The sequence below is a fragment of the Ostrea edulis genome, chromosome 3 (genome assembly GCF_947568905.1).
Source record: "Ostrea edulis chromosome 3, xbOstEdul1.1, whole genome shotgun sequence".
NCBI lineage: Eukaryota > Metazoa > Mollusca > Bivalvia > Ostreida > Ostreidae > Ostrea > Ostrea edulis.
In genome coordinates this window covers 24659842-24687829 of record NC_079166.1, presented here as the reverse complement: position 1 = coordinate 24687829, position 27988 = coordinate 24659842, and the positions used below count along the sequence as shown (strand labels likewise).

Below are 27988 nucleotides of genomic sequence, written 5' to 3'. Positions count from 1 at the left end.
ACGGACAGTGATCAATCTCATAGTCCTTATAAGCAATACGAAAAATAGAGAGTTGGGCAAACACGGACCTCTGGATATACCAAAGGTGGGATCAGGAGCCCTGGAGGAGGAAGCATCCCCTGTCAACCGGTCACACCCTCCGTGAGCCCTATATCTTGATCAGGTAAATCACATAGTGATCCCTGTTGAATTTGAAGTTTACGGTCCAGATGAACTTTACGGTCCAGATCAAATACAAGAATGACTCTTAATTTTGAGGTTAAAAGTCAAAGCTACCAATATTTCATATCAATATGATACATCATCTGATCATTAAAACTCTAGCAATGTGACTTGTAATGAAATCGTACACAGATTCAACTTAAGATATTACACATACCTATTGTTCACGTATTGGTTTCCTTTTATAAGGACAAGATCTTGTTTTATTCATTCTCTGACAAATTGCGCATACTGTTTACAGTTAGCTGTTCAGCTATGTCGCTGATGATCACTTGTACTTATATCTTAATACACAAAACAAAATCCCTGGTCAAAATATGTTGTATCGACCGTATTTATATCAAATATATAGGTATAATTGCAACCGTCGGTACCAATATATGAATTTATCAATAACGTTCGGGGTATTTTGTCACACACACACACACACACACACACACACACACACACACACACACACACACACACACACACACACACACACTCTCTCTCTCTCTCTCTCTCTCTCTCTCTCTCTCTCTCTCTCTCTCTCTCTCTCTCTCTCTCTCTCTCTCTCTCTCTCATTCTGAATTCTTTATCGAAAATCGACTACCCTTTCGTTACTTTTGTAATGTTAACAGGTATCGACCATTCCCAAATCCAAAGTATTAAACAATGAAGAACACCTAAGGGTGGACTCCCCTGGACACGTCGTACGCGACAAACGGATAGTCAAATACGGTTTTACAGGTTGTTACACCATCACAGAAGACGGGAACCTTCTGTTTATAGACGGTGATGATGAAGTCCGTAAGTTAACATCAGTCGACACCACACTCTTCACACCAGACAGGAGAGCACTCTGTATCCACTCCTCCCGTATTAATGGCGATATACTGGTGGGGAGTTATGAGAAAGTGACGAAGTACGACAGGACAGGACGGAATCCTCGGGTCATTAAGAAGGACGACAAGGGACAAAGTCTGTATGGAGTGCCAGCATACATCACGGAGAACAAGTTCGGATACATCTGGACTTCTGAATGGAGAACGAAAGCAGTATTAGTGGTGGTGGATAAATCAGGACGCCGTCGGTTTAACTACAAAGGTCGTCAGTATGACCACTCAGGTCATCAACCTGTCTTTTATCCAACAGGAATCGGCACTGATGTCCACGGACACGTATTGGTGTGTGGTTATAACAATAGCAGTATCCATTTCCCGGATCAGGACGGCCAGTTCCTTTCTCTACTGCTTACACAAGAACAACATGGAATGCGTGTGTGGACGACCAACACAATATCTATCTGTGAAAGACGTACAGTAACATTATAAATATCTACAACTACCTACAGGATACGGAAGTCAAATAAAAGAACAGCTTACCAAGGTAAAATACTAGCAAAGGTGATAAAGCGGCACCGATTTACAACGTACAGAACAAGGAAAATACTATATTTTTGATTGAATGTGTATGAATTAATCTGTTTATTGTGATGTGACAGAGACAGTAAGTAACATAGTACATTAATGTATTCAATGTATAAAGAAAGCATAATGAAATTTTTTTAATGATTTAAATGAACCAAAATATTGTTAAATGATGATATAATGAAGACGTTCAAATTCACATGACTGACATATGATTAGAAACTGACCTTTTTGCACTTGCCGCCTTTGGTAAAATGAAGAAAATTCTAATTTATTAAACATATGTCATATGGGTCAACATACTAAGCAATAAACCTATATTTAGAATTCAAAAAATAATGGGTAGATGTCCAAAACTGGCAATATGCGTTTCATTTTGAAATCAGTTGATGATATGAAAAGTAAATACATTCAAATATTTATGGAAGTAAGTTTGTAGAGTCATCATACATCATTCAAAAACAATAAATAACATGTATCAACACTACACACTAAAATCTGAAATAATCCAAAAACAGAAAAAATCCAACAGTCTTCGTTCATAAATGAAAGGTGAAAATAGCAAACAGTGATCAATCTCATTCCTCCTATAAGCAATACAAAATATAGAGTTGGACAAACACGAACCCATGGTATATACCAGAGGTGGGATCAGGTACATCGGAGGAGTAAGCATCCCTTGTCGACCGGCCACATATAGTGATCAGGTAAACGGGGGTATCCGTAGTCAAAATCAGAGTGCCAAGAATTGCCTAACAATCGGTATGAAACACGTCAGACAGCATTTGACCCCAAAAGAGGTTGCATTGGCAAACTAGATCGTTTTAACGACCATAGGATTTGCAAAACGCTGACTTTAAACGACACTGTTGATATCACCTTAACATCAATATCAATAGTATATGAATAAGAAATCTACAAGCTATTTGAGATAGATTTTGGATAGATTCTTACATCACCTACTAGGAAGTCAATCCTTATCACCGACATTATTCGTATGACAGTCATGTGAGACTTTTCGTTCTCGCATTCTCACCAATGCGAGATCAATATCACCCATGCGGGAATGTCATTAGATATTTTTCTGTCTCACACTGCTACGATGCCATGTACGTTCAATGAGTTACGTTGTACAGTGAAATAAGATATTGTGTATTGTTTTCTTCTTTAATATGATACAACTTTCTTTTGGACAACCATGTAGTTTTGCATTTTACACGTCAAGTGTAACCCATTTTTAAGATATGCTCGTCCTGATTGTTTAATTAGTTTTGCAATTGAATTCAATTGAGGATTTTGATAATTTTGAATTTTCTCAAAGCTTCTGAATAAATACACTAAACTGTGGATAAAGCGTGAGAGAAATAATTCTTTCCTATTTACTCATGCAAGGTGAAGATAACGAACAGTGATCAATCTCATATTTCCTACAAGCAATACAAAATAGATAGTTGGGCAAACACGGACCCCTGGACACACCAGAGGTGGGATCAGGTGCCTAGGAGGAGTAAACATCCCCTGTTGACCGGTCACACCCGCCGTGAGCCCCATATCCTGATCAGGTAAACGGAGTTATCCGCAGTCAAATCAGTGTGCCAAGAACGGCTTAACAATCGGTATGAAACACGTCAGACAGCATTTGACCCAATGCGAGGTTGTATTGACGAACTAGATCGTTATAACGACCATAGAATTTGCGAAATGCTGACTTCAATCGAGACTGTTGAAATCCCTGTACCATCAACTTGTTTGTCAGTAGCTTACCTCGATTTAAAAACTGACTATACCCAGAACAAGCTCTTGCATATCGAATCAGTTGAGATATATAAACACCATATGCAGGTGATAATGGAATATTGCTACATAAATGTGGGAAGTTGACGATGGAGAAGCTGAAATCATCCTGTTTGTCATACAATTGAGTTGTTAGTTTGCCGTTAATGTCTACTTTCAATAAAATATCTAAGTATGAAGCTGAAGTGGACGACTCTGTGGTGTCCTTTATTTCGAGCTCACAGGGATATATCAAATCGACATATGAATGAAAACTATCATTGTTAATAGACAAAACGTCATCGATATATCTAAAAGTCGAATTGAAGGTCACAGCGAGAGATTTTGTCTTCTCACGTAGAAGTTTTTGAATAAATTCTGCTTCATATGAATATAAAAACAGGTCAGCTAACAAAGGAGCACAATTCGTGCCCATGGGAATTCCAACAGACTGTTGGAAGACCTGATCACCAAAGACCACGAAGATATTGTCAATGAGGAACTCTAGCATATTTTTTATTTCAACTTCAGAGTACTTGTGCGTGGAATCAGAGTGATGTTTAACAAAGTAAGTTTTTGAATGACTGATCACTAGATATGAATATTTCCGTTTTCCGTTTTTGTTGAAGAAGCAACTGTCTATGATGTCAAAAAGTCTAGTCATGCATCAGCAAATAGGGAGTTATAATGAGTTCTCTTTTTTGCTAGTGAATTAAAGTAAACATTACATAATTGTTGAAAATGTCCATCTAGTACGTTTTATGGGGGTTCAGAAAGTTTGCAGACTACTGTATCTGCAACAGTTTGCCAAAATAATGATGGGTATAATTATATAATAGAGGTATATGTTCTTGATTGAAAAAAAGTTCTTTCGGTGTTTAGTTTTTGTTTTCATTAGTTTTATGTCTTGTTGATGTTTAATACTTTTTAACAGGTTTTTTTCCGAACATTTTAATGCATGTGCAGTTTAACATTTCAGGAGATCTTAATTCATTTTACATTTGATTTCTTCTTTTGTTGACAAAAATCAAACGTTTTACTTTTTCAAAAAAAACTGATAATTTTCACTTCGATGAGCATCAGTTGATCTTTATTTAGAAAGGCAAGTTTACTGATTCATTTGTTATTTTTCAGTTGAATAAGAGATTGGCAATTACTCTAGGACAGTTTACCGTTAAATAGCCCGAATCCTCCAAAGCAGACAAAAGCGGAAGCACAAAATGGAGACGCTTAGAGCTGAAGTTAGAACGGTGGTCTGCAATACATGCATCACAGTCTATTCTTGAAGGTAATTACATAAATACTGCTTATAACGAGCAATTCATTTTTTGTGATTTTGTGCATACTTAATGTTTTATTCTTGTGTGTTTAGGTTGCAGCTGACACATACTGCAGCAAAATTGGTTTTAAAGATGAAATTGATCTGGAAGACATTTCTTTAAATCAACCAGATTCCCTTCCAAGTGATTGCAATTCCTATGCGGTATTTGACCTAGAAACGACTGGATTAGGTTTGTGAAGAATTTGTTATGTTATGATGAAGTTACATATGTCTTTATTTGGCTAGTTTCATTCTAGAGAGGCATGTTTCGGTTGACTTAGAAGTGAAAATATAATTTTATTTCAGCCAGAACATTTGATATTGTTCAAATTGCTGCAGTGTGTGGAGAGAGAGAGAGAGAGAGAGAGAGAGAGAGAGAGAGAGAGAGAGAGAGAGAGAGAGAGAGAGAGAGAGAGAGAGAGAGAGAGAGATACAGAGAGAGAGAGAGAGAGAGAGAGAGAGAGAGAGAGAGAGAGAGAGAGAGAGAGCGAGAGAGAGAGTTCAACATACACTCGACACCACAGTCCCCCATTAGTCTTGATACATCCACAGTAACCGGAATTACTTTTGTTGGTGGAGGGATGAAACACAATGACAGGGTTGTTGAGCATCAGAAGCCATCTAAAGGACTCGAGCAGTTTATAGAATTTGTTGTGTCTGTTGGCGGTAAACCTATTTTGGTTGGGTACAACATTCAAAACTTTGATTTACCAATTTTGATTAATTAGCTTGTCAGATACAAATTATTTGATAGTTTTGCCAGTGCTGTTATTGATTTTATTGATACCCTGAAAGTGTCCAAGAGATATTTTGGTAAAAATGATGTAAATTTCAAACAAAATACTCTTGTAACTACTTGGGAACATGATGCTATTGCTGCTGTGAAGGTACTGAAAAAACTTTTTGAAATTAAGTTGTTGACATTATGCAATTTTTCAGAAAAATATGATATGTTCTGATTGAATTATTACTCCTTCAAGAAGTCTTTGGAATCTTTTATTAAGGCAAATGTCATATCTACTATGATTTCAAAATGTTTTTCTAAATTAGAGATTATACACAAGAGGGATTCTCATAATGGGTTGAGAAATGTTTGCAGTTAACCATTATCTGGTTCAAAGCAGCCTAGAATATCTAAGTCAACAAATGTAATCAACAAATTTGTTAAATATTTGAATAACTGTTAATGATGACTATTATCATTGTATGTATTTCACTGTGTATTTTTGATATGCCATAAATGTAAATGTTTACAATTACTTATAGAGATAATACTCAATTTGTTTATGTATATAATATAGATACATGTATTTAATATATGAGCACAAATAGGACTATATTTAAACAATAGTTGGTAGTTCATTTGACTATATGACAATTTTTGCTGATTCAGCAACATTTTGGTATTAACTGATTCTGGCTGTGTTATAAGTCTCTAAATGAATATATAACCTTTTCTTTTTTTTTTGGACATATAATCAGGCAATTGATTTTCTCATGCAAGGTGAAGATAACGAACAGTGATCAATCTCATAACTCCTACAAGCAATACAAAATAGATAGTTGGGCAAACATGGACCCCTGGACACACCAGAGGTGGGATCAGGTGCCTAGGAGGAGTAAGCATCCCTTGTTGACCGGCCACACCCGCCGTGAGCCCCATATCCTGATCAGGTAAACGGATTTATCCGCAGTCAAAATCAGTGTGCCAAGAACGGCTTAACAATCGGTATGAAACACGTCAGACAGCATTTGACCCAATGCGAGGTTGTATTGACGAACTAGATCGTTATAACGACCATAGAATTTGCGAAATGCTGACTTCAATCGAGACTGTTGAAATCCCTGTACCATCAACTTGTTTGTCAGTAGCTTACCTCGATTCAAAAACTGACTATACCCAGAACAAGCCCGGCGACGATTTGGGACAATATTACACTATCATTAGGGGCGACGATTTTGGATGTACTATAGTGCACCCCAAATTGTCGCCCGTCCTAAATCGTCGCCCGCTAATATTTTATTGATTTTTTAGGATAGATTACACAGAAGTTATTTTATTGTACCCCCTCTTAAATGGGAGTAAATAGGTTTCAATTCGTCTGTTTGTTTGTCTGTCCGCACCCATATCTCTGGTGCTTGTCGACGTATTGGGCTACAATTTTGTATTTAGATTAGAAGTGACCTACTGACATACATCCCATAAAATGAGAATTCTGGAATGAGAGCTTAAAACACCACGAGCTGTGCACAATTTTCAGCAACTCTGCAATATATCTGTTGTTTTGCGAACCGATATGTGGGTTACATGTGTTCCTGGCATGTGCTTCCCGTAACATGAAATATCTTGATCGCGAACTATTTTCGACTGTCACTCTGGTGTTTGACTGGACATACGCTTGTCAAATGATTGTTATTTTTATTTGGTAAAACAAACCTTCATCAATATGTACAAAGATTATTTTGTTACTATATTGTGAATTTGAAATCGTTCTAAATCTGCATACATGATACACGCTTTCAAATGGAGCCATTTCTATAAATGATCACGATGTACGTAAACAGTGGAAAAGTTCAGGGGCATCTACATGTATTATAACCAGCATTACATTTCGTTTTATTTATATTTCAAATTTATTGATGTCTTTGAAAAGTGCAGAGAACAACTGTTGGCCTTTATATTAATGGTAGAGTATCTAGAGGATTGCGGGGATATGATGTAGTTCGCTGATGACTGTTGATATGTTATTATATTATAGCATGTTTACTTTGATTATACGCTTGCTCCCAGCACTGTTCACTTAGATAATTTTTATATCGTATCGCTTTATCATTATACGATCATCTTTTAACGTACATCACCTGAATTTTTGTTCATTAGTAGAGCAACCTGATATTTGTTTTTCAAAATAACGTGTTACTTGATCATACGGGAAATTACGATGTAGAAAATGCATGTTAGAATGCTTGCAGTCAACAGACGGGTAATATTATTTCGGTGTTTAGCAGTAACACTAGCAATTACACTTCTGAATTCGAGGTGAAGTCCCACATCAAAGTTACAGTACATATCGCTATATACAATTGCGTACTTAATAAGCAAAAGTCAAGGAGTGAATAGGGCAATATTATTGTAAATTACAGCCCCAGTTATGTCCCCAGTGTCACCAAATGCTAAAGTTTCTTATAAAACTATCAGAACATTAAGAAGTATTCAGATGCATGTGAGAGGTTAATGTTAATTTGGCACGCGTACACGTGAGTTTTTATGTGCTAGGGGAAGATAACGAACAGTGATCAATCTCATAACTCTTATAAGCAATACAAATTAGAGAATTGGGCAAACATGGATCCGTGATACACCAGAGGTGGAAACAGATGCATAGGAAGAGTAAGCATCCTCTGTCGACCGTATGTGAGTGTTTGTGTGTGCTTGTTTCAAAATACAATTATCTTGACTTTCATAAGCTAATTTATGACTCGCGTAGATTTACTTAAATGTAGGCAAGTAATGTACGAGTATATCAATGCTATATTCTAAAAAGAATGTGTACAATAGCGATTGTGTCGATTATACTATGAAAAGATCTTGCAAGCAGTAGAACGTGTTTCCGATCGTCTTTATTGTGTTGAGAAAACGTCTTCAAATCAAACCACATCTAATTATTAATTAGGTAACATAAAATTTCCTGTATTTGAAATTCATGTTACATTTGCCAACTCAAAAGTATCTTTTGAAATTGCACAGTGTAGTTTTCTAGAAAAGAGTAGAATTGTGAATGCACTGGGACTGTAAAGAAGCCGTGTCATGACGTGTTCATCATTAAATAGCCGTTAGATTACTGCAATGTTTTTTATATCGTGTAGCCAAACAACAAACACCAAATAGAAAAAGCAATCACACGCACCCCTCTCTGAAATATTGCTATGGAAGATAATAAAAAATAGCGATTAATCTCATAACTTCTATACGTAATACAAAATAGATAGTTGAGCAAACACGGACCCCTGGATTTAAGAGAGATGGGATCGGGTACCTATGAGGAGTAAGCATCTCTTATTGACCGATCACGCCCATCGATTACGCCCACCGGCCATACCAGCTGTAAACCCTATGTCTTGATCAAGTAATCGGGGTAATCTTTAGTCAAATCAGTGTGTCAATAACGGTCTAGTAGTCGGTATGAAACACGTCAGACAGCATTTGACTCAATGGTAAGTTTTATTGGTAGCATAGATCCTTGTAACGACCATAGAATTTGCGAAATGCTGACTTTAAACGAGACTGTTAAAGCCCCTGTAACATCAAACTATTTTTCATAAATAAACACCAGATGCATGTGATCATTGAATATTGCTACTTAAGTATTGGAAGTTGACAATGAAGACGCTGAAATTAATACATTTCCCTGGGTCAGAATAAACCCTTTGGCCAGAAGTTATCAATCACAAAGAATGCAAATATTTCACAATTTATTCACATTTATTTACAGAAAAATACACCATTGAATGAATTAACAAACACACAGTACACCTCACCAAAGTTCACATACACGGTGTCCAATGCTGGTTTATCGTCGAGCTGAATTTATACACGAAAATATAAACTGTCACAAATTGGTTATTAAGTCCAATTCAAAACCCACATATCAAAGTCAAAATGATTTTCCGTGCAATGCTTAACGAATGCTTAACGAGTACTTCTAACAACACAATTTACAGTGAAAAAAGTAAAAATATCAAAGAGCGATTAATATCATACCTAATATAAAAAATACAAAATTGATAAACACAGACATTCTACTATACTAACATTAACTTTCCACAGCCTTCTATTCTAGAACGTACAGTGTTAGGACAAAACGTGTGTTACTTCCTCTCTATACTGAATTCAGACAAACTTCGTTTTATAGTTAGAATGTCTGCACTCTTATCTAGGTCAAATATGTCAATCAAATCAAAGGTGAAAATAACAAACAGTGATCAATCTTATAACTCTTATAAAGGTGAAGATAATGAACAGTGATCAATCTTATATCTCATTTAAAGGTGTAAATAACGAACAGTGATCAATCTTATAACTCCTATAAAGGTGAAGATAATGAACAGTGATCAATCGTATAGCTCATATAAAGGTGTAAATAACGAACAGTGATCAATCTTATAACTCCTATAAGGAATACAAAATAAAGAGTTGGACAAACAGGGACACCTGGACATACATATACCAGAGGTGGGGTCAGGTGCCTAGGAGGAGTAAGCATTCTCTGTCGACTGGTCACACCCCGTCGTAAGTCCTGCCTTGATCAGATAAGCGGAGTAATCCGTAGTCAAAATCAGTGTGCCAAGAACGACTTAAAATCGGTATGAAATACGTCAGACAGCATTTGACAAAATGACAGGTTGTACTGACGACTTAGAGCATTAAAAAAAACACAAGTTGGTGATGGAGAAGCTGAAATCATATCTTTTGTCACAATTTGAGTTGTTGGTTTGCCGTTGATATTCATTTTCAATAAAGCATCTAAGTTGGAAGCAAATGTTGAGGACTTTGCTTTGTCTTTCATTTCGAGTTCACGAGGATATGTTGAATAAACATATAAAGGAAAATTATTCTTGTTAATAGATAAAACGTCGTCGATATATCTAAGTGTCGAGCTGAAGGCCACAGCAAGAACTTTTTCTTCTCACTTGGAAGCTTTTCGATAACTCTGCTTCATAAGAATATAAAAAACAGACCAGTTGACAAAGCAGCACAATCCGTGCCAATGGGACTTCCAGCAGGTTGTTGGAAGAGCTGATCACTAAAAAGTACGAAAATATTTTCAATGAGGAACTCCAGCGTATTTTTTTCCCTTTCAACTTGCAGAATACTTGTAGGTGAAATCAAAGTGGTGTGTAACAAACTAATTTTTGGATAACTGATGTTTCCTTTTTCCATTTTTGTTGATCTTTAATTCATGGTGAGGAATGGTCGTGTAAAGTTTTGATGTTGATTATAGAAAAATGTTGTGATACCGGTATATTACACAATATACATGTACGCATAGTGTGTTACAATCCAGGAGCAATTGCAGATAAGTATCTACAAAATTGGTATTCCAATGTGAAACTGGTACTCTTTTCAAGTAGCATCCAATCTTAAACGATAGTCACCATTTGCTTTTGCACTCCGCACATCATTGCCTATTTTGAAGGGAATGAGCCAATATCTACAATCAATTTGCCAATATCTACATTTGTGTGCACGTTTGGATTTACGTTTTGGAACAAAACAGTGCTGATTTCACAATTCCCCGGATATCAACCAGCTTCCACACATATATGATGGGATTCAACGTTGAATTTATGCAACACAAACAAAACAATATACCCTTAAATCTAATGGACAATGTATCATGCCATGGCTGTGTTACAAGAAATGGTCCTGTAAAAATCAGGAGGAGGGTGATCAAGAGACCCACCAGGTACAATGTACTCATAACCTTTTTACGTCTAAGTGTATCGATCTTAGACTGTTCACCGCGCGACTTCATTGGTTTGACTTTGACCTGAGCTGGCAGAGATGACGAAGTACATGTGTTTTTAGAGGCATGTGGCTCTGTCATGTGAATGTCGATTGTTTTAATTACTTGTAAAGCATTGGATTGCTTATTGGGGGACTGTATGCCTTCAACATATATACAATAGTTCTTGCGTACAGAAGCACTGTGGAAAATAGGAGAGCCAGTATTAAAGACCTCATATATATTGAGAATGCCTTATAGTGACCATTATAGGCATATGATATTATGTCACCAGTAGGTGAATCCGGGGGCGGTGAAATGAAGAGGCAGTTGCTTATCAATATGACGATCCAAAAACTAACATACACAATGTACTTTCGGTTTTCATGAAAAACGAAATTGTTCCATTTTTCTTTACAAATTACCAAACACCTTTGTAAGCTAATCAAAAAGGTATGATAGAGCGACAGAGAGACTCCTAATGTCATTAACATACTGTTCAATACCGCAAAAACTTTGCTTGTCCTAACAGCTGGAAGCAATTGGCGTAGGATAGCAAATACGAATGCCAGCCCTACCACAAAATCACTCACACACAGCATAAGAACTAAGAAGTGGTACAGGTTAAGCCTAATCTTATTTTCCCTCACAATAAGAACTAATATACAATTGTTGAACACAAGAGCCAGAACTCCAACAAACATAGATAAGGTAATGAGAGGTATTGAATAATTGTTTTGTTGTTCAACATGAGGGTAACAGTTTAAGGACGTATTCAGTTGACAGCCTTGGATTTTTATTTCAGTAACATTTGCCATTTTGTTGTAAAATCAGGGCTTTTTAACTCAATACTCCACTGACCACCACGATCCGTTGAAATTCTAAACCCTTTGTCTCAATCTAAAAGGAAAATGTTATGAAGTTTGATGTACGTAAATAAAATTTTATGTACATCATAATATGCGAATACTGGAAACTCTTTTATCACAAACATGAATGAAAGGTGACGATATCGAGCATTGATCAATATCATAACTCCTATAAGCAATACAAAATAGAGAGTTTGGCAAATATGGACCCTTGAATATACTAGAGGTGGGATCACCGGCCTAGGAGGAGTAAGCATCCCCTGGCGGCAGGTCACAACCGCCGTGTTCCCTTTATCTTGATCAAGTAAACGGAGTTATCCGCAGTCAAAACATAGTTAGACATCCCTAAATACACCAGCGCGAATTAAATCCTTGAAATGCGAAAACTTTTCTTGATACAGGGTTATTTGAGCTTGACACCCTTACCAAAACTTAATGTTTGCTGCAACTTTGCGACAAGTTTATGGCAAATAAATTTGTTTGCCATAACTATTCACGAAAACATTGCAGAAGTTTGCCAGTAGAGGTAAAACATTGTAGCAAAGTACTGGTAAACATTTGGGACTTTTGAAAATGATTTACCACTAGTGGCAAATACATGTAGTTGCGGCAATTTTCTGGCAAACAAAACAGATTAAATCCGCTTATCAAAACATAAAATGCGTCATGTCCTGTTAAATGACGTCTCATCGCATTTATTGACATGTGGATTGCGATCTGTGCATTGCTTGTATTTTACTGTGTCGGATTGAATTAGTGACAATGTTCATGCTCGGGTAAGTTATAACGCAGTTTGATAAAACTTTAATGAAATAAAAAACCGCAAATAATTCTGCATTTTCTGTTGCATTGCGTATTTTGTGTAATGTCTGGCTGAGCGACTCCGAAGTCTGATCTTGCGCTATGAAGTAAACAATAGGCCTACATAATATATATAGGGACAACTGCACTTTATCCCATATATTTAGCCTACGCATGTCTTCTGAACACCTATTAAAATTTGTTGCATACTCCATCTTGCGTTTTTGATAAATTACAAACTCCACTTATGTAAATAACCAAGATGGCGGCTTTCGCTTCGCCGTTACGTTGCGAAGTGAATCTTTGCGCGGCGCAAGCGATTTTTATGTATCAGTACTTGTTTACCTTTTTATGAATTAAAAGTTTGTACAGTGTAGTTTTATCATTTTGCTTTCAACGAAGGAAGCTAATAAACTTTAACCAATGTTAACACAATGTAACCCATCTTGATGCAAAATATCACAGGCAGATCTAGGAATCTGTTGAAGGGGGAGGGGTGTTCTACCATTGATTTTGGTTTTCAAAGGGGGTCTACCCTCAACATGCGTTATTGATTCCCTTTTAAGCAAACTTTTCTGACAAGGAGGGAGGGGGGTCCGACCTGACCCCTGAACCCTCCCTCTAGATTCACCACTGAATATTCGCGAATTTTAAAAGTTAGGTTATATCGCATTAAACAGATCAAAATTGGCTTCATTTTGTTCAATAACTGAATTCTACAACCCGAATGCATGTTAAATGAAAAATTCAAAATGAATACATTAATAATAAATTGGACAGTGCTTTATAATAAACAATACACATTTACGCCACATGATATAAATGAACATTTAATAGTTTGAATGTATATTTTTAGTTGTGAACAAGGTATACAGAGAAGGAAGTTAAACAATATGCAATCAATCAATAGTTTCAAAGGTATACAGAGTGTTATTTATACTTGTTAATCGATTAGTTTCAACATTCATCATACATGTATTTAGTTTTATGGGGAAGGTGAGGGTGGGGAGTCTTGGTGAAAACTGTAAATTTTGTTTTTTTTTGTCAGACATTGCACTTTTAATCTTCCCCCTTTAAAGTCGTCAGTTAGTTGGATAGATTATATTAGTTTTATATTTATTTTTTCATTGGATAGAGGGGGTATGCACATATGATCTTTATATACACGCTATCCACACTTCAGGTGCCAGTGGTTTCTAAAAAATTTGGAAGTCACAAATCAATATAGATCTTACAGTTACAAATACTACACTTACAGACATATTCCACATCTGCTTCGTACTAAGATATTTTATTGAGCAAGGAACTTTACGGCAAACTAATTCAACTTCATGACAAATGGGATTATTTCAGCTCCTCATGTCTAAAAAGCAATATTCCATTATCACCTGCATATTGTGTTTATGTCATCTATTTCCATACACAAGAACTTGCTCTCTCCGTATGGCCAGGTTTAAATTGAGGTAGACTTAAGAAACAAAATTATGTTAGAGGGGTTTCAATAGTCTTGTTTAAAGTCAGAATTTTTAAATTTTTAAATTTCTATAGCCGTTATAACAACCTAGTTTGCCCATAAAACCTATCATTGGGTCAAATGATTTTTGACGTGTTTCATGCCGATTGTTAGACCGTTCCTTACACACAGCTTTTGACTACGGATTACTCTGTTTACCTGATCAAAATATAGGGCTCACGGTGGGTGTGACCGGTCGACAGGGGATGCTTACTCTTCCTAGGCATCTGATCCCACCTCTGGTGTGTCCAGTGGTGTGTGTTTGCCCAACTCTCCCTTTAGTATTGTTTATAGGAGTTATGAGATTGATCACTGATCGTTATTTTTACAGTTCATGTATCTGTTTAGATTTCTTTTCGAAAGCTATATCATTCAATGCTTACTCCTCCTAGGCACCGGATCCCACCTCTAGTATATCCAGGGGTCCGTGTTTGCCCAACTCTCTGTTTTGCATTGCTTAGAGGAATTATGAGATTGATCACATTTCGTTATTTTCACCTTTCATCTAAATGTCGAATTGAAGGTCACAGCAAGAGATTGCTTCTTCTCAGATAGGAGTTTCTGAATAAATTCTGCTGATAGAGGATAGAAATGGGAGCGAGAAAGAAATATGAGAGAGAGAGAGAGAGAGAGAGAGAGAGAGAGAGAGAGAGAGGCTGGTAAAACTTGTAAAGCGAAGGCTATCTTCAGAGACATATATATGTATGTTCAGAGATAAGCAACTTCTACGGCGGGAAAGTTCTAGTCATTCTAATCACCGTTTAAAATATGTGACGGTCCCACCCAGGGTGGATCCAGACGGGGGCTGGTGGTTCCAAGGGGTCGAACACCCCCCCCCCCCATATTTTTTGCGGACCAAACAGTTTTAGAGTTTTTCAATTTTAACGATCCTTTGAGTCAAAATGATATGAAAGGTGAATACTTACATGTCACATTGCATCATTCAGATTTATGAACACCAGTATAACTTTTGATTCTTGGATAAATATGACGACACATTAATCTATAATATTTACGATATTTTCACTTAAGAATTCTTAAAAAGCATATATGTAGCATAAACGTTTTGTTTAAGAAGTAGACAATTTGAAAGTGAAAATGAAATGCCAGGAGATGCCCAGAATGCAGAATTTTGCATCATAAATTTACCTCAGACCACCGGCCTCTTGGGAGTAACATTAAAATCAGTTGTTTTTTTTATTTCAATACGAAATCAGATCTAAGTATGACGATTAGAATGACTAGAACTTTGAAAAGATGTATACGTAATAAATAAACTAAACATTTTTATGCATAAGACTATCTCAAGATCTCTCGTATGATTGATGTTATATACACAAGCAGTTAAAGGTGTAAATGGGGTAGGGGTGGAGATTGTGAAAAGTATCTAAAAGATAAAGTGCTAGGACCACCTCCTCTCCCCCCCCCCCAACTTTCACAAATTCCTGATCTCCCTATGCCACCTATATATCGTTATTCCCTATTAATTGGTTTGATAAATTGATGCTGATTTAAGTTTATTTCACTCCTATCATCAAATGGAATCGAACGTAATAATTAAGTTTTAAAATGATTTGATAATCAACAACATTTATATATGTTACATGCATTAACAAAAAAGGAGGCAAATCGTAAACATTTTCTGAAATCTCGCCGATTTTTTCGAGTTTGGATCATGTGTCGGCTTTCTAAGATTCACTTTCATTTTGTTTTGAAGTGAAACACCTTCTGGGAATTTTGTGTCCTGAATGTTTTAGTAGGTTTGAATTTGGTATACGTAATTTGAATCAGCGACTGTGTGTATCTTTTTATCTTTTATTTTGACGGAAAATGTGAGGGTAGAAGTGCACTACTACTCGGAAGACAACATTCTGTTCTTACAGCGACGTCTCCATAAATGTGACCCACAAAATGTGAAAAACTTAAATATCAGATTAGTGGGAGCAATTAAGTGGTATGGGGACACATATGTCCTCACTGATATTCTTTCTCGAAATTCGATAGAGAGTATCATATAAAAACTATTAGTGTCCATATAGCTATACCCAACATATTAGTACTTTTTGGTACTACTGGTCAGTAAAGTGTGTATTATATTCTCTTCTAGACACAGTGATGACGTCCTCTTACTTATTGAGAAAGACTGAGGTTCCGTCAGAGAGAGAGAGAGAGAGAGAGAGAGAGAGAGAGAGAGAGAGAGAGAGAGAGAGAGAGAGAGAGTGTGTGTGTGTGTGTGTGTGTGTCGAGAGAGAGAGGTCGTATTACAGTTTATAATATTCTAATTTTTGTACAAGTTTGGTAGGAATGCACTTTTTTAATGGGAGAGAGGGAAGGAAATAGTGAAATAGAGTAACTGATAGAGGATAGAAATGGGAGCGAGAAAGAAATATGAGAGAGAGAGAGAGAGAGAGAGAGAGAGAGAGAGAGAGAGAGAGAGAGAGAGAGAGAGAGAGAGAGAGAGAGGCTGGTAAAACTTGTAAAGCGAAGGCTATCTTCAGAGACATATATATGTATGTTCAGAGATAAGCAACTTCTACGGCGGGAAAGTTCTAGTCATTCTAATCACCGTTTAAAATATGTGACGGTCCCACCCAAGGGTGGATCCAGACGGGGGCTGGTGGTTCCAAGGGGTCGAACACCCCCCCCATATTTTTTGCGGACCAAACAGTTTAAGAGTTTTTCAATTTTAACGATCCTTTGAGTCAAAATGATATGAAAGGTGAATACTTACATGTCACATTGCATCATTCAGATTTATGAACACCAGTATATCTTTTGATTCTTGGATAAATATGACGACACATTAATCTATAATATTTACGATATTTTCACTTAAGAATTCTTAAAAAGCATATATGTAGCATAAACGTTTTGTTTAAGAAGTAGACAATTTGAAAGTGAAAATGAAATGCCAGGAAATGCCCAGAATGCAGAATTTTGCATCATAAATTTACCTTAGACCACCGGCCTCTTGGGAGTAACATTAAAATCAGTTTTTTTTTTTATTTCAATACGAAATCAGATCTAAGTATGGCGATTAGAATGACTAGAACTTTGAAAAGATGTATACGTAATAAATAAACTAAACATTTTTATGCATAAGACTATCTCAAGATCTCTCCTATGATTGATGTTATATACACAAGCAGTTAAAGGTGTAAATGGGGTAGGGGTGGAGATTGTGAAAAGTATCTAAAAGATAAAGTGCTAGGACCACCTCCTCCTCCCCCCCCCCCAACTTTCACAAATTCCTGATCTCCCTATGCCACCTATATATCGTTATTCCCTATTAATTGGTTTGATAAATTGATGCTGATTTAAGTTTATTTCACTCCTATCATCAAATGGAATCGAACGTAATAATTAAGTTTTAAAATGATTTGATAATCAACAACATTTATATAAGTTACATGCATTAACAAAAAAGGAGGCAAATCGTAAACATTTTCTGAAATCTCGCCGATTTTTTCGAGTTTGGATCATGTGTCGTCTTTCTAAGATTCACTTTCATTTTGTTTTGAAGTGAAACATCTTCTGGGAATTTTGTATCCTGAATGTTTTAGTAGGTTTGAATTTGGTATACGTAATTTGAATCAGCGACTGTGTGTATCTTTTTATCTTTTATTTTGACGGAAAATGTGAGGGTAGAAGTGCACTACGACTCGGAAGACAACATTCTGTTCTTACAGCGACGTCTCCATAAATGTGACCCACAAAATGTGAAAAACTTAAATATCAGATTAGTGGGAGCAATTAAGTGGTATGGGGACACATATGTCCTCACTGATATTCTTTCTCGAAATTCGATAGAGAGTATCATATAAAAACTATTAGTGTCCATATAGCTATACCCAACATATTAGTACTTTTTGGTACTACTGGTCAGTAAAGTGTGTATTATATTCTCTTCTAGACACAGTGATGACGTCCTCTTACTTATTGAGAAAGACTGAGGTTCCGTCAGAGAGAGAGAGAGAGAGAGAGAGAGAGAGAGAGAGCTTGTGCTTTTTTCCTGGAAAGACCTTCGGGATCCGCCTGTCTGTTTTGTACACGATCTGCCTGGCGGTTCCTGAAACTTTATCTTGCATTATGTAGGTCGGGCTGTTCTGTTTATCTAGTACAGATTCGCACATAAGGTAAGAATTCTGGCTGTAAATTATTTTTCAGTATCGGAAATCAAACATTCGACAAGACCAACTGAATTTCGCAGTAATTTTTGTGGTCAAACTTTATGATTAAAAGGGAGAGAAAAAATCTCTATAATGCACACTGACACGTATATATATTGAACTATTTCCCTTCTACGATATTACAGGCAGTATGAGCATTAGCAACCTGTCAGCCGTGTTGTATAAGAAGGGAGATTTGCGATTGGTGGTTAATATTTATATATACAAATTAACAGATCATTGATACTTAGTGTATTCTGCACACCACTATAGATTTCTATAACATAGATAAAAATGTCTGATTTCTGTATGTGTGGAAGCCACGTTTTTGTACAAACTGACCACTCCGTCCTAGTTTTCGATCTTATGAACTGTCCTAAATTTAACTGCGGGGAACGGTTATTTTATGATGAATATCCCTAGCCTACTATAATTAATTTTTTCTTACTTTAATTCTGCAACACTTCAAAACCTGATCACACTGATCTGAATTTTTACAAGAAAGAAAGAAAGAAAAACAAAGCATGCAGGTTTTTGATCAACAGGGGATTTACAGTCCGGGGGTGATATTGATAATAGAGTTGACCTGATAATGATAAAAGAATACGGCATTGAGTAAAAAAAGTTTCCCCGTTCCGACCCATTAGTTTGACATTTTAAGCAGATATGTTTCATTTTCTTAAACAAAGGGAAAAAAATTAAATCAACCACTATCACTCAATGGAGAAATCTTCTAAACATAAAGTAAATAAAACTTTATTCAACTGAGAGAAATCTTCTTAACACATATTTAAATTTTATTCAGCTAAAGAAATCTTGAGAATCTAAACATATAATGTATACTTAAATTCTATTTAATTGAAAAGAATCTTCTAAGCATAAAGAAAACTAAAAACCTATTCAACAGGAATAATGTTTTGTATTTTGAATAAGATGGTGGTGGTGATGGTTGTGGTGGTGGTGGGGGGGAGGGGTAGCGGCGTTTACGGCACTCTCCATGCGTCGCGATCAAGAACCACATAAAATGATATGAAGTCGTACTTGATACACGATAACACGTTAACTTTTGAGAAAGGCGATCTATGGCTACACTTACCTCGTAGAAATCTTTCATTCTGTTCAATGCATCCGTAATTCTCATGTGTAAGTCTATTTGTCTCTCTCTACTTCTATAGGTGGATTGTCCAATCAAAGACCCGGGACCAGGAGGTATAAATATTAAATCATTGAAGCGTCACTTTTAATTGTCTTATACCCGGTATCATAAGGTAGATATTAAATCATTGAAGCGTCACTTTTAATTGTCTTATACCCGGTATCATAAGCTTGTAGATATTAAATCATTGAAGTGTCACTTTTTATTGTCTTATACCCGGTATCATAAGGTAGATATTGAATAATTGAAGCGTCACTTTTAATTGTCTTATATCCGGAACCAGAAGGTATAGATGAAAGGTGAAGATAACAAACAGCGACAAATTTCATAAATCCCACAAGCAATACAAAACAGATAGTTGGGCAAACACGGACCCCGGACACACCAGAGGTGGGATCAGGTGCCCAGGAAGAGTAAGCATCCCCTGTCGACCGGTCACACCCGCGGCGAGCCCCACATCCCGACCAGGCAAATGGAGTAATCCGTTGTCAAAATCAGTGTGCGACGAACAGTATAACAATCAGTATAAAACAGTCAGACAGCATTTCACCCAATGATAGATTTTATTGGCAAACCAGATTGCCATAACAACCGTCAACTCTTTTGTCAGTATCTTGCCTCCATTTAAAAACCGACCGTACGCAGAACAAGCTCTTGTGTATCGAATCAGTTGAGAGATATAAACACCATACTCGGTATACAGGGGATAATGGAATATTGCTACATAAATGTGGGAAGTTAACGATGGAGTAGCTGATATCATCCCGTTAGTCATAAAGTTGAGTTGTTACATGTAGTTTGCCTTTAATATCTACTTTCAATAAAATATCTAAGATGAAGAAGAAGCGGCGGGCGACCCTGTGGTGTCTTTTATTTCGAGCTCACAGGGATATATCGATATTGAAGCGTCACTTTTGATTGAATGAAATAGACCACCCTAGATTGCTACATTGTATCTGGAACAAATCGATTACATGTTCATAAACATTATGCGACCCGACAGGGGCGGATCCAAGAAATTTTGAGGAGGGGGGGTTACCATTTTACCATGCATGATTTGTTTTCCAGGCGAAATGGGGAGGGCTTCTAACCCCGGACCCCCCACTCCCACCCCTTTGGCTGGTGTAGAGAATGCACATTACATGTATTGTGAATCACAGTTCATGTGACTAGATGTGCCGGTCCTCTTGCCTGTCACGTGACTGGATGTGGCTTTCCCCTTGCCTGTCACGTGACTGGATGTGACGTTCCCCTTGCCTGTCATGTGACTGGATGTGGCGTTCCCGCTAACTCCACTGATACCGTATATATATATATATATTAGTTTCACAGGACTTAAGTCACGTGCCTTCACCTATATCAACCATAAAGGCATAACTGCATAAAATAACAGATAAATTTACCATATATGGATACCCCCTTCTGCCCCAACCCGGTGTTGAACTCACGACCTGTGGAATCAAATCTAGCAGCGCGTGAATAGCGCGCTAGATGACGATGGAATTGTTGCCACGCTGTCACACGCTACACGGGCATTAAGAATGGAAATGGGATACAGTTATTTATCGTAAACATAAGAGGATCATTCAAGAATATTAGATACAAACAGATACAAACAACATTTGAAATATTTCATAAAGCGCAAAGAATGCAATGAACTCTCTCTCTCTCTCTCTCTCTCATGTACACACATGCATGCAACTATAGATAGACAATGCATAAATTAAAGATTCGTAAATGATTGAATTTGTACTATTTTTATGTATGTTTCAGATTGATTTTACACACTTTATCTTTCTATCTGTTTGTCTCTCTATCTGTTTGTCTTTCTATCTATTACAGAGGTGCAGATTGCTGTCCAGAGAGTGGGTATCTGTGGTTCTGATGTCAAGTACTGGAAAGAGGGTGCCATTGGTCACTTTGTGGTCACTAAACCGTTACTGCTAGGTCATGAAATCAGTGGAGTCATCAGTAAAGTGGGAGAGGGCGTCACGCACCTCAAAATAGGTATAGTCACGCACCTCAAAATAGGTATAGTCACGCACCTCAAAATAGGTATAGTCAAGCACCTCAAAATAGGTACAGTCAAGCACCTTAATATAGGTATAGTGACGCATCTTAAAATATATATAGTAACGCAGCCAAAAAGGAGGTCACAGAGTACGAATTTGTTGTACGCGCCGTGTGATTGGTTCGCAAAGACATTGCTTAGTCTCGGGATCATCCGAAGGGTCTCGGGATTATTCGCGGACCAATCACACGACACGTTATAAATTCGTACTCTGTGACCTCCTTTTTGGCTGCCAGTGGAAGAGATGAAGCCCTGTCCGATCAATGCACGCAAGATTGTGTCAAATAAAAGAGATGAGATGGGTTTTGAGTTGAAGAAACTTGTAGTATGACATCTCCCCGACCTGCCGCTCGTCAAAATTCCTTAGGTAACGCTGTAATTACTTGGAAAATGTGCCCGGAAACGGGGACCCCCTGTTTTGTTTCTTACCTTGTGTATTTTATTATACCGGTAGAAGGCCAATCTTTAAAGCTTACAAAAAGCGTGAAACGATTACATGAATCGAAAGAGGGATGAGATAGACTGGGAATTCATACATTTCAGAGAAATTATTGCCACCAAAAAAAAATTATGAAAAAGGGGGGGGGGGGTAATATCCATACTTCAGGTGCCTGTGATTAATGCAAGCGTCTTCTGATAGTGTAAATCTAAGTTTGTTAAATTCAGGGGGCCCAGAAGATAATTATAGAGTATTAAAGTTAGATATGGGTATATACCAGAAATTAAAAAAAAAATCTTTTCAAGATTAGCAGGACGACACTGAATCACATCAGAATTAAAATGTTTTAAGTTTTGTTGATTCATTTATTCAAACCCTAACTAAGGCAATATCTCCTAAACTATTTAAAGTAGGGCTTTCATATTCCTTATGGCAAGAAATTTCATTTGATGCAATGATGTCTGACGAGGTGACCTTGGCCTTAAAGTTTGACTCAAATTTGAAAAATTTAACCGAAACTTTAATTTTGCTCATAAAGTGTGAATGCTGGGCGATATATCTTTGATATTTCATGTATGCCGTTCTCGGCACACCAATTTTGACTACGAATTTTTAGTTTACTTGATCAAGAGTTAGCGCTTACGGCGGGTAGACCGGTCGACAAGGGATGCTTACTCCTCTTAAGCACCTGGTCCCACCTCTGGTATGTCCAGAGGTCCGTGTCTACCGAACTTTTCATTTTGTATTCCTTGTAGGAGTGATCACTCTTCGATATCTTCGCTTTTCATGCATTCCCTTTGACAAGACCTCTCTTTTTGTTACCACAGATTTAGACGTTGTGACCTTGACACCTGATCTAGGATTTTACCTTACTTTTAAGAAAGGTTAACCTAGGCAATATCTTCTGAACTGTTTAAGGTTGGGCGTTAATATATTGTACTATTCCATGTCATGGTGTTTGTTATCTTGTGACATTGCATCATGGTTATGTTTTGTTTCTATTGGTCTAAGTTGAGGTCACAATATGGGGTAAGAATTTTTCACTGGAATAAAGATGACCAAAAATCTTTTAAAAATCACAATAGCTGAACAACAGCAGGGTCAAGGTGATTCGTGTGAGCGATGTGGCTCCTGAGGTTCTTGTTGTTTAAGGTTGTTGATAAACATTGCCGTCTCACTTTCAGGGGACCGTGTGGCGGTAGATCCACATATCACATGTGCGAGTTCTGCAAGACGGGCCGTTACAACATGTGTCCCAAAGTCTACTTTTTGGCCACGCCTCCTGACGATGGGGCCCTAGCCAGATATTTCGTGCATGCCGCAGATTTCACTTTTAAGTAAGTATACGCATGTGTAACAAGTACAATCCCTCAGTATACACTAATTTATTGATTGGAATGCAAGTAAAGGCACCAGTACAATACACGTACACCAGTACAATACACGTACACCAGTACAATACACGTACACCAGTACAATACACGTACACCAGTACAATACACATACAATACACATATACCAGTACAATACACGTATACCAGTACAATACACGTACACCAGTACAATACACGCATACCAGTACAATACACATACACCAGTACAATACATGTACACCAGTACAATACACATACACCAGTACAATACACGTACACAAGTACAATACACGTACACAAGTACAATACACGTACACAAGTACAATACACGTACACCAGTACAATACATGTACACCACTACAATACACATACACAAGTACAATACACGTACACCAGTACAATACACGTACACCAGTACAATACACGTACACCAGTACAATACACGTACACCAGTACAATACACGTACACAAGTACAATACACGTACAATACACGTACACCAGTACAATACACGTACACCAGTACAATACACGTACACCAATACAATACACGTACACCAGTACAATACACGTACACCAGTGCAATACACGTACACCAGTACAATACACGTACACAAGTACAATACACATACACTGCACCAGTACAGGTCATGTACACTGTACTTACACACCAGTACAATGTATGTACAATACACTTACACCAGTACTATACACGTACTCCAGTACAATACACGTACACCAATACAATACACGTACACCAGTACAATACACGTACACCAATACAATACACGTACACCAGTACAATACACATACACCAGTACAATACACGTACACTGCACCAGTACAGGTCATGTACACTGCACTTACACACCAGTACAATGTATGTACAATACAGTTACACCAGTACTATACACGTACTCCAGTACAATACACGTACACCAGTACAATATACGTACAACAGTACAATACATATACACCAGTACAATACATATACACCAGTACAATACATATACACCAGTACAATATACGTACACCAGTACAATACACGTACACTGTACCAGTACAGGTACAGGTCATGTACACTGCACTTACATACCAGTACAATGCATGTACACTGCACTTACATTTTTACAACAGTTTTCCATTGGTCTCGATAACTCGGTGGTAGAGCTTTCCCTTTCTAACTGAGCGGGGCTCGAACTCACAACCTCACGGCCACGATGAAAACGATCTATTCCTGAACTACCGCGACCAATACCACACACGGTTAAAGTTATAATGTTTATGAAATAATGTCTTGATATAAAACTGTTTATTTTGACAGACTTCCAGATAACGTGAGCTTTGAAGAGGGAGCATGCGTAGAACCTCTTTCGGTTGGTTTACACGGATGTCGAAGAGCAGGTGTCACTTTGGGTCAAAAGGTCCTTGTGACGGGTGCAGGTCCAATTGGCCTTTGTGCCATGTTGAGCGTTAAGGCTCTGGGCGCCTCTGCTGTTTGTATGACAGGTAAAACTATATGTGTCATTTCACAAGTAGCCGGAACAAATTTAGTCTTTTGGACAAGGATGTTGAATGTCGATTCGGGGTCGGGTTTAAAACACTTCGTTGGAGGCAATAAACGCTTCCTTTGGTTATGAAATGAAGCTCGCTCGATGTGGTAGCCACTAAGATATGAAAATGTCAGAAATAGTCCATCGACTCAAATATGTTTTGTCCATAAGGACGACTTCGCCTCTTGTCCATGCATATGTTTTGTGTAACCAGATTCCATTATCCTTTTATTATCAATATGGCATCTAGACGTTTTTCTCCGTACGGGGATGTACATGCTTTGTATCATGTTCACTATGAATTTTCATATTTCGATTTTTTCGTCTGTCGACATTTTGATACAGTATACTTATATATGATAGACTGTATACAGTTATTGATAGACGATACTGTCAGCACAATGTACTACAACAATTGAATGTTTCATACTAAAACCAGATATAGACGCCTCGCGTCTTGAGTTTGCAAAGAAATGTGGCGCCACCCACACTTTTCTGGTGACGCGCGAGGACAAAGAGGAGGATGTAGCTGCGAAACTGGCGGATCTTATGGGGGCGATGCCAGACAGGACCATTGAGTGCAGCGGGGCACAGTTCGCCGTCAACCTCGCTGTTCACGTGAGTTGTACATGTATTGATGCGCATGACCTGATATTTCCTTAAGGGCATTTAGTACTTATGATAAAAATTTGAAAGAGTTTGTGCACTTTTGTTATTGTTAAAATGCCTATTCCCATTCAATGTGTAATTACATGTATTCTTATTGAAATTCAATGCTATATCATAACAAAATTGAAATTTCGCGCTCTTTTCTGCAAATCAAGATGAAATTATGACTATGATTGATTTACATTATCTAGAAGAAGGCCATATGAAGTGGATCCTTTTTTTCCTTAGAATATTTTGCGTATTTTAAAACTGACGGTGAAGAAGGTTTTCCACAGGAAATCATGGTTTCGTTAACATGCATGTACTTCAACGCAGCACATAAATATTTATACTTTTGTTTGTTTCAGGCTACCAAACCCGGGGGTCAGGTAATCATAATCGGACACGGACCTACCTCCGTTTCGTTTCCGGTTGTGGCCACTGTTGCCAAGGAAATAGAGATCAAAGGATCGTTCCGCTATGTCAACACGTAAGTCAGAGTTAGATAATATATTCCAATCAAATCGAATTCTGCTAGTGACGTCATTAACAAACCTTTATGCAACTGAATCCTGGGATCGGCTTTTCCAAAGTTGACCAACTTCAACGTAGTGTTAATATTGCGTTAAAGCTAACAAAATTGTTAAGCGTTGTTCAAAAGCGATTCATGCGTAAACTCTGTTATAACACTGTATTACTTCTAATCCACCCCTAACTAACCTTTGTCAAATTTAATGGTAAAAAAACTTAACACAGTGATTCATCACGACTGTTCGATTATCACTTAATTAATCTACATCAAAGGAAACAGTTTTCGGACAGCCGCTGATTCTATAAAAATTAGAAGGATGAACATACGCGTAATTCAGAATGATCTTGAGAGGCCTACGAACCGACAAAGCTGTGTCCTGTATATATATATATATATATATATATATATATATATATATATATATATGTGTGTGTGTGTGTGTGTGTGTGTGTGTATATAATGTTGATAGAGACCCGTATGTTTAATGCTGACAAAGACCGAATATACAAGATACCCGTATGTATGACGCTGACGGAGAGCCATTTCTGTATGGGATAGCATGCATAATGCGAAGAACGTCCCTTACATTTTTCACTTACTTTTAATCCATGTTTTAGTTAAGATGGTCAGGTGTTGTGCTGCTAGAGGCATTTTGATTTTCGTTATTACGAGGTACGAGTATATCATTGATGTGTGATGGTTCTTGGACATCTTGGTGTATTTGTGTGAATGCTTCGAAGGTTATTGTAATTTTAAAGTTCGTGATCGATTTGCATTGTTTCGTTGTTGTGGTGCGGATTGAGTAGTTGACCCATGGGAATTTTTTTTCCAGTTAGTAGTTAACCCACTATGACATAATTCGTGGTAGTTAGATTCATGTAAAACGATCAATTTAGTGTTTTTGTTTCCCGCGTTAATGCAGACTTTTTCATTTTTGATCTAAAAAAAGAAAAAAAAAAGAAAATCTTTGTAACAATTGGTCCTACCTAAGTGCAGATTGTCATATGGTTTTTCGCTGTTGAAGTTGGTTTGCAAGTAAAATTAAGTCATTGTTGCAGTTGGCTCGAAGTAAAATTTTTGTCGTTGTTTTCATTGTTATAGTTGGCCCACGATGATAGAAATGATCTCCTGTGGCAAAATTGACGTTAAGCCGCTGATCACACACCGGTTCAGACTGGAACAGACCTTGGACGCGTTTGAGATGGCCAGAAGTGGACAGGGAGTGAAAGTCATGATTAACTGCGGACAGTGACGTCATACGTACAAGAATGACGTACACGAATGATCCAAGAAACGAACTATTACATGTAGGTTGTAACTCATTTAGTCTGTTGTCAAATTCCTTGAAATTTAACAAACTGTCTGCTATGTACAGACTATTCAAATATATCAGGCAATGTTTTTGTATATCCTTTATATTCAATGAGTACATTAAACTCAAAATTGTCTCTTTTTTGCATTTGAAACGTACACCAATTCATGAATACATAAATTAGACTCTGAAAAGAACAACCACAGTGTTATAGTACAGTACAATGTATATACTGGTCTTGGACACATGATAATCCTTTAAAAACAGTGCAGTATTTATGTTAGCACTGTGATCTGATTAAAATCAGATCCTATGACCCGCTC

General features: G+C 37.3%; 1 protein-coding gene and 1 pseudogene across 1 annotated transcript; both read left to right on the top strand.

Annotated features, from left to right (window-relative positions):
• Positions 1-240: 240 nt before the first annotated feature.
• LOC130053504 (uncharacterized) lies at positions 241-4923 on the top strand. Its single transcript, XM_056160828.1, has 3 exons — positions 241-258; positions 843-1523; positions 4777-4923. The coding sequence occupies exons 1-3, from the start codon at positions 241-243 to the stop codon at positions 4921-4923; spliced, it is 846 nt and encodes a 281-aa protein (XP_056016803.1).
• LOC130052492 (sorbitol dehydrogenase-like) lies at positions 4528-27801 on the top strand (annotated as a pseudogene).
• Positions 27802-27988: the final 187 nt, after the last annotated feature.

Excerpts from the sequence above, each read along its gene's own strand:
- LOC130053504 (XM_056160828.1), top strand. Across the intron at positions 1,524-4,776 it reads CTATCTGTGAAAGACGTACA|GTTGCAGCTGACACATACTG; the intron begins GTAACATTATAA and ends TTGTGTGTTTAG.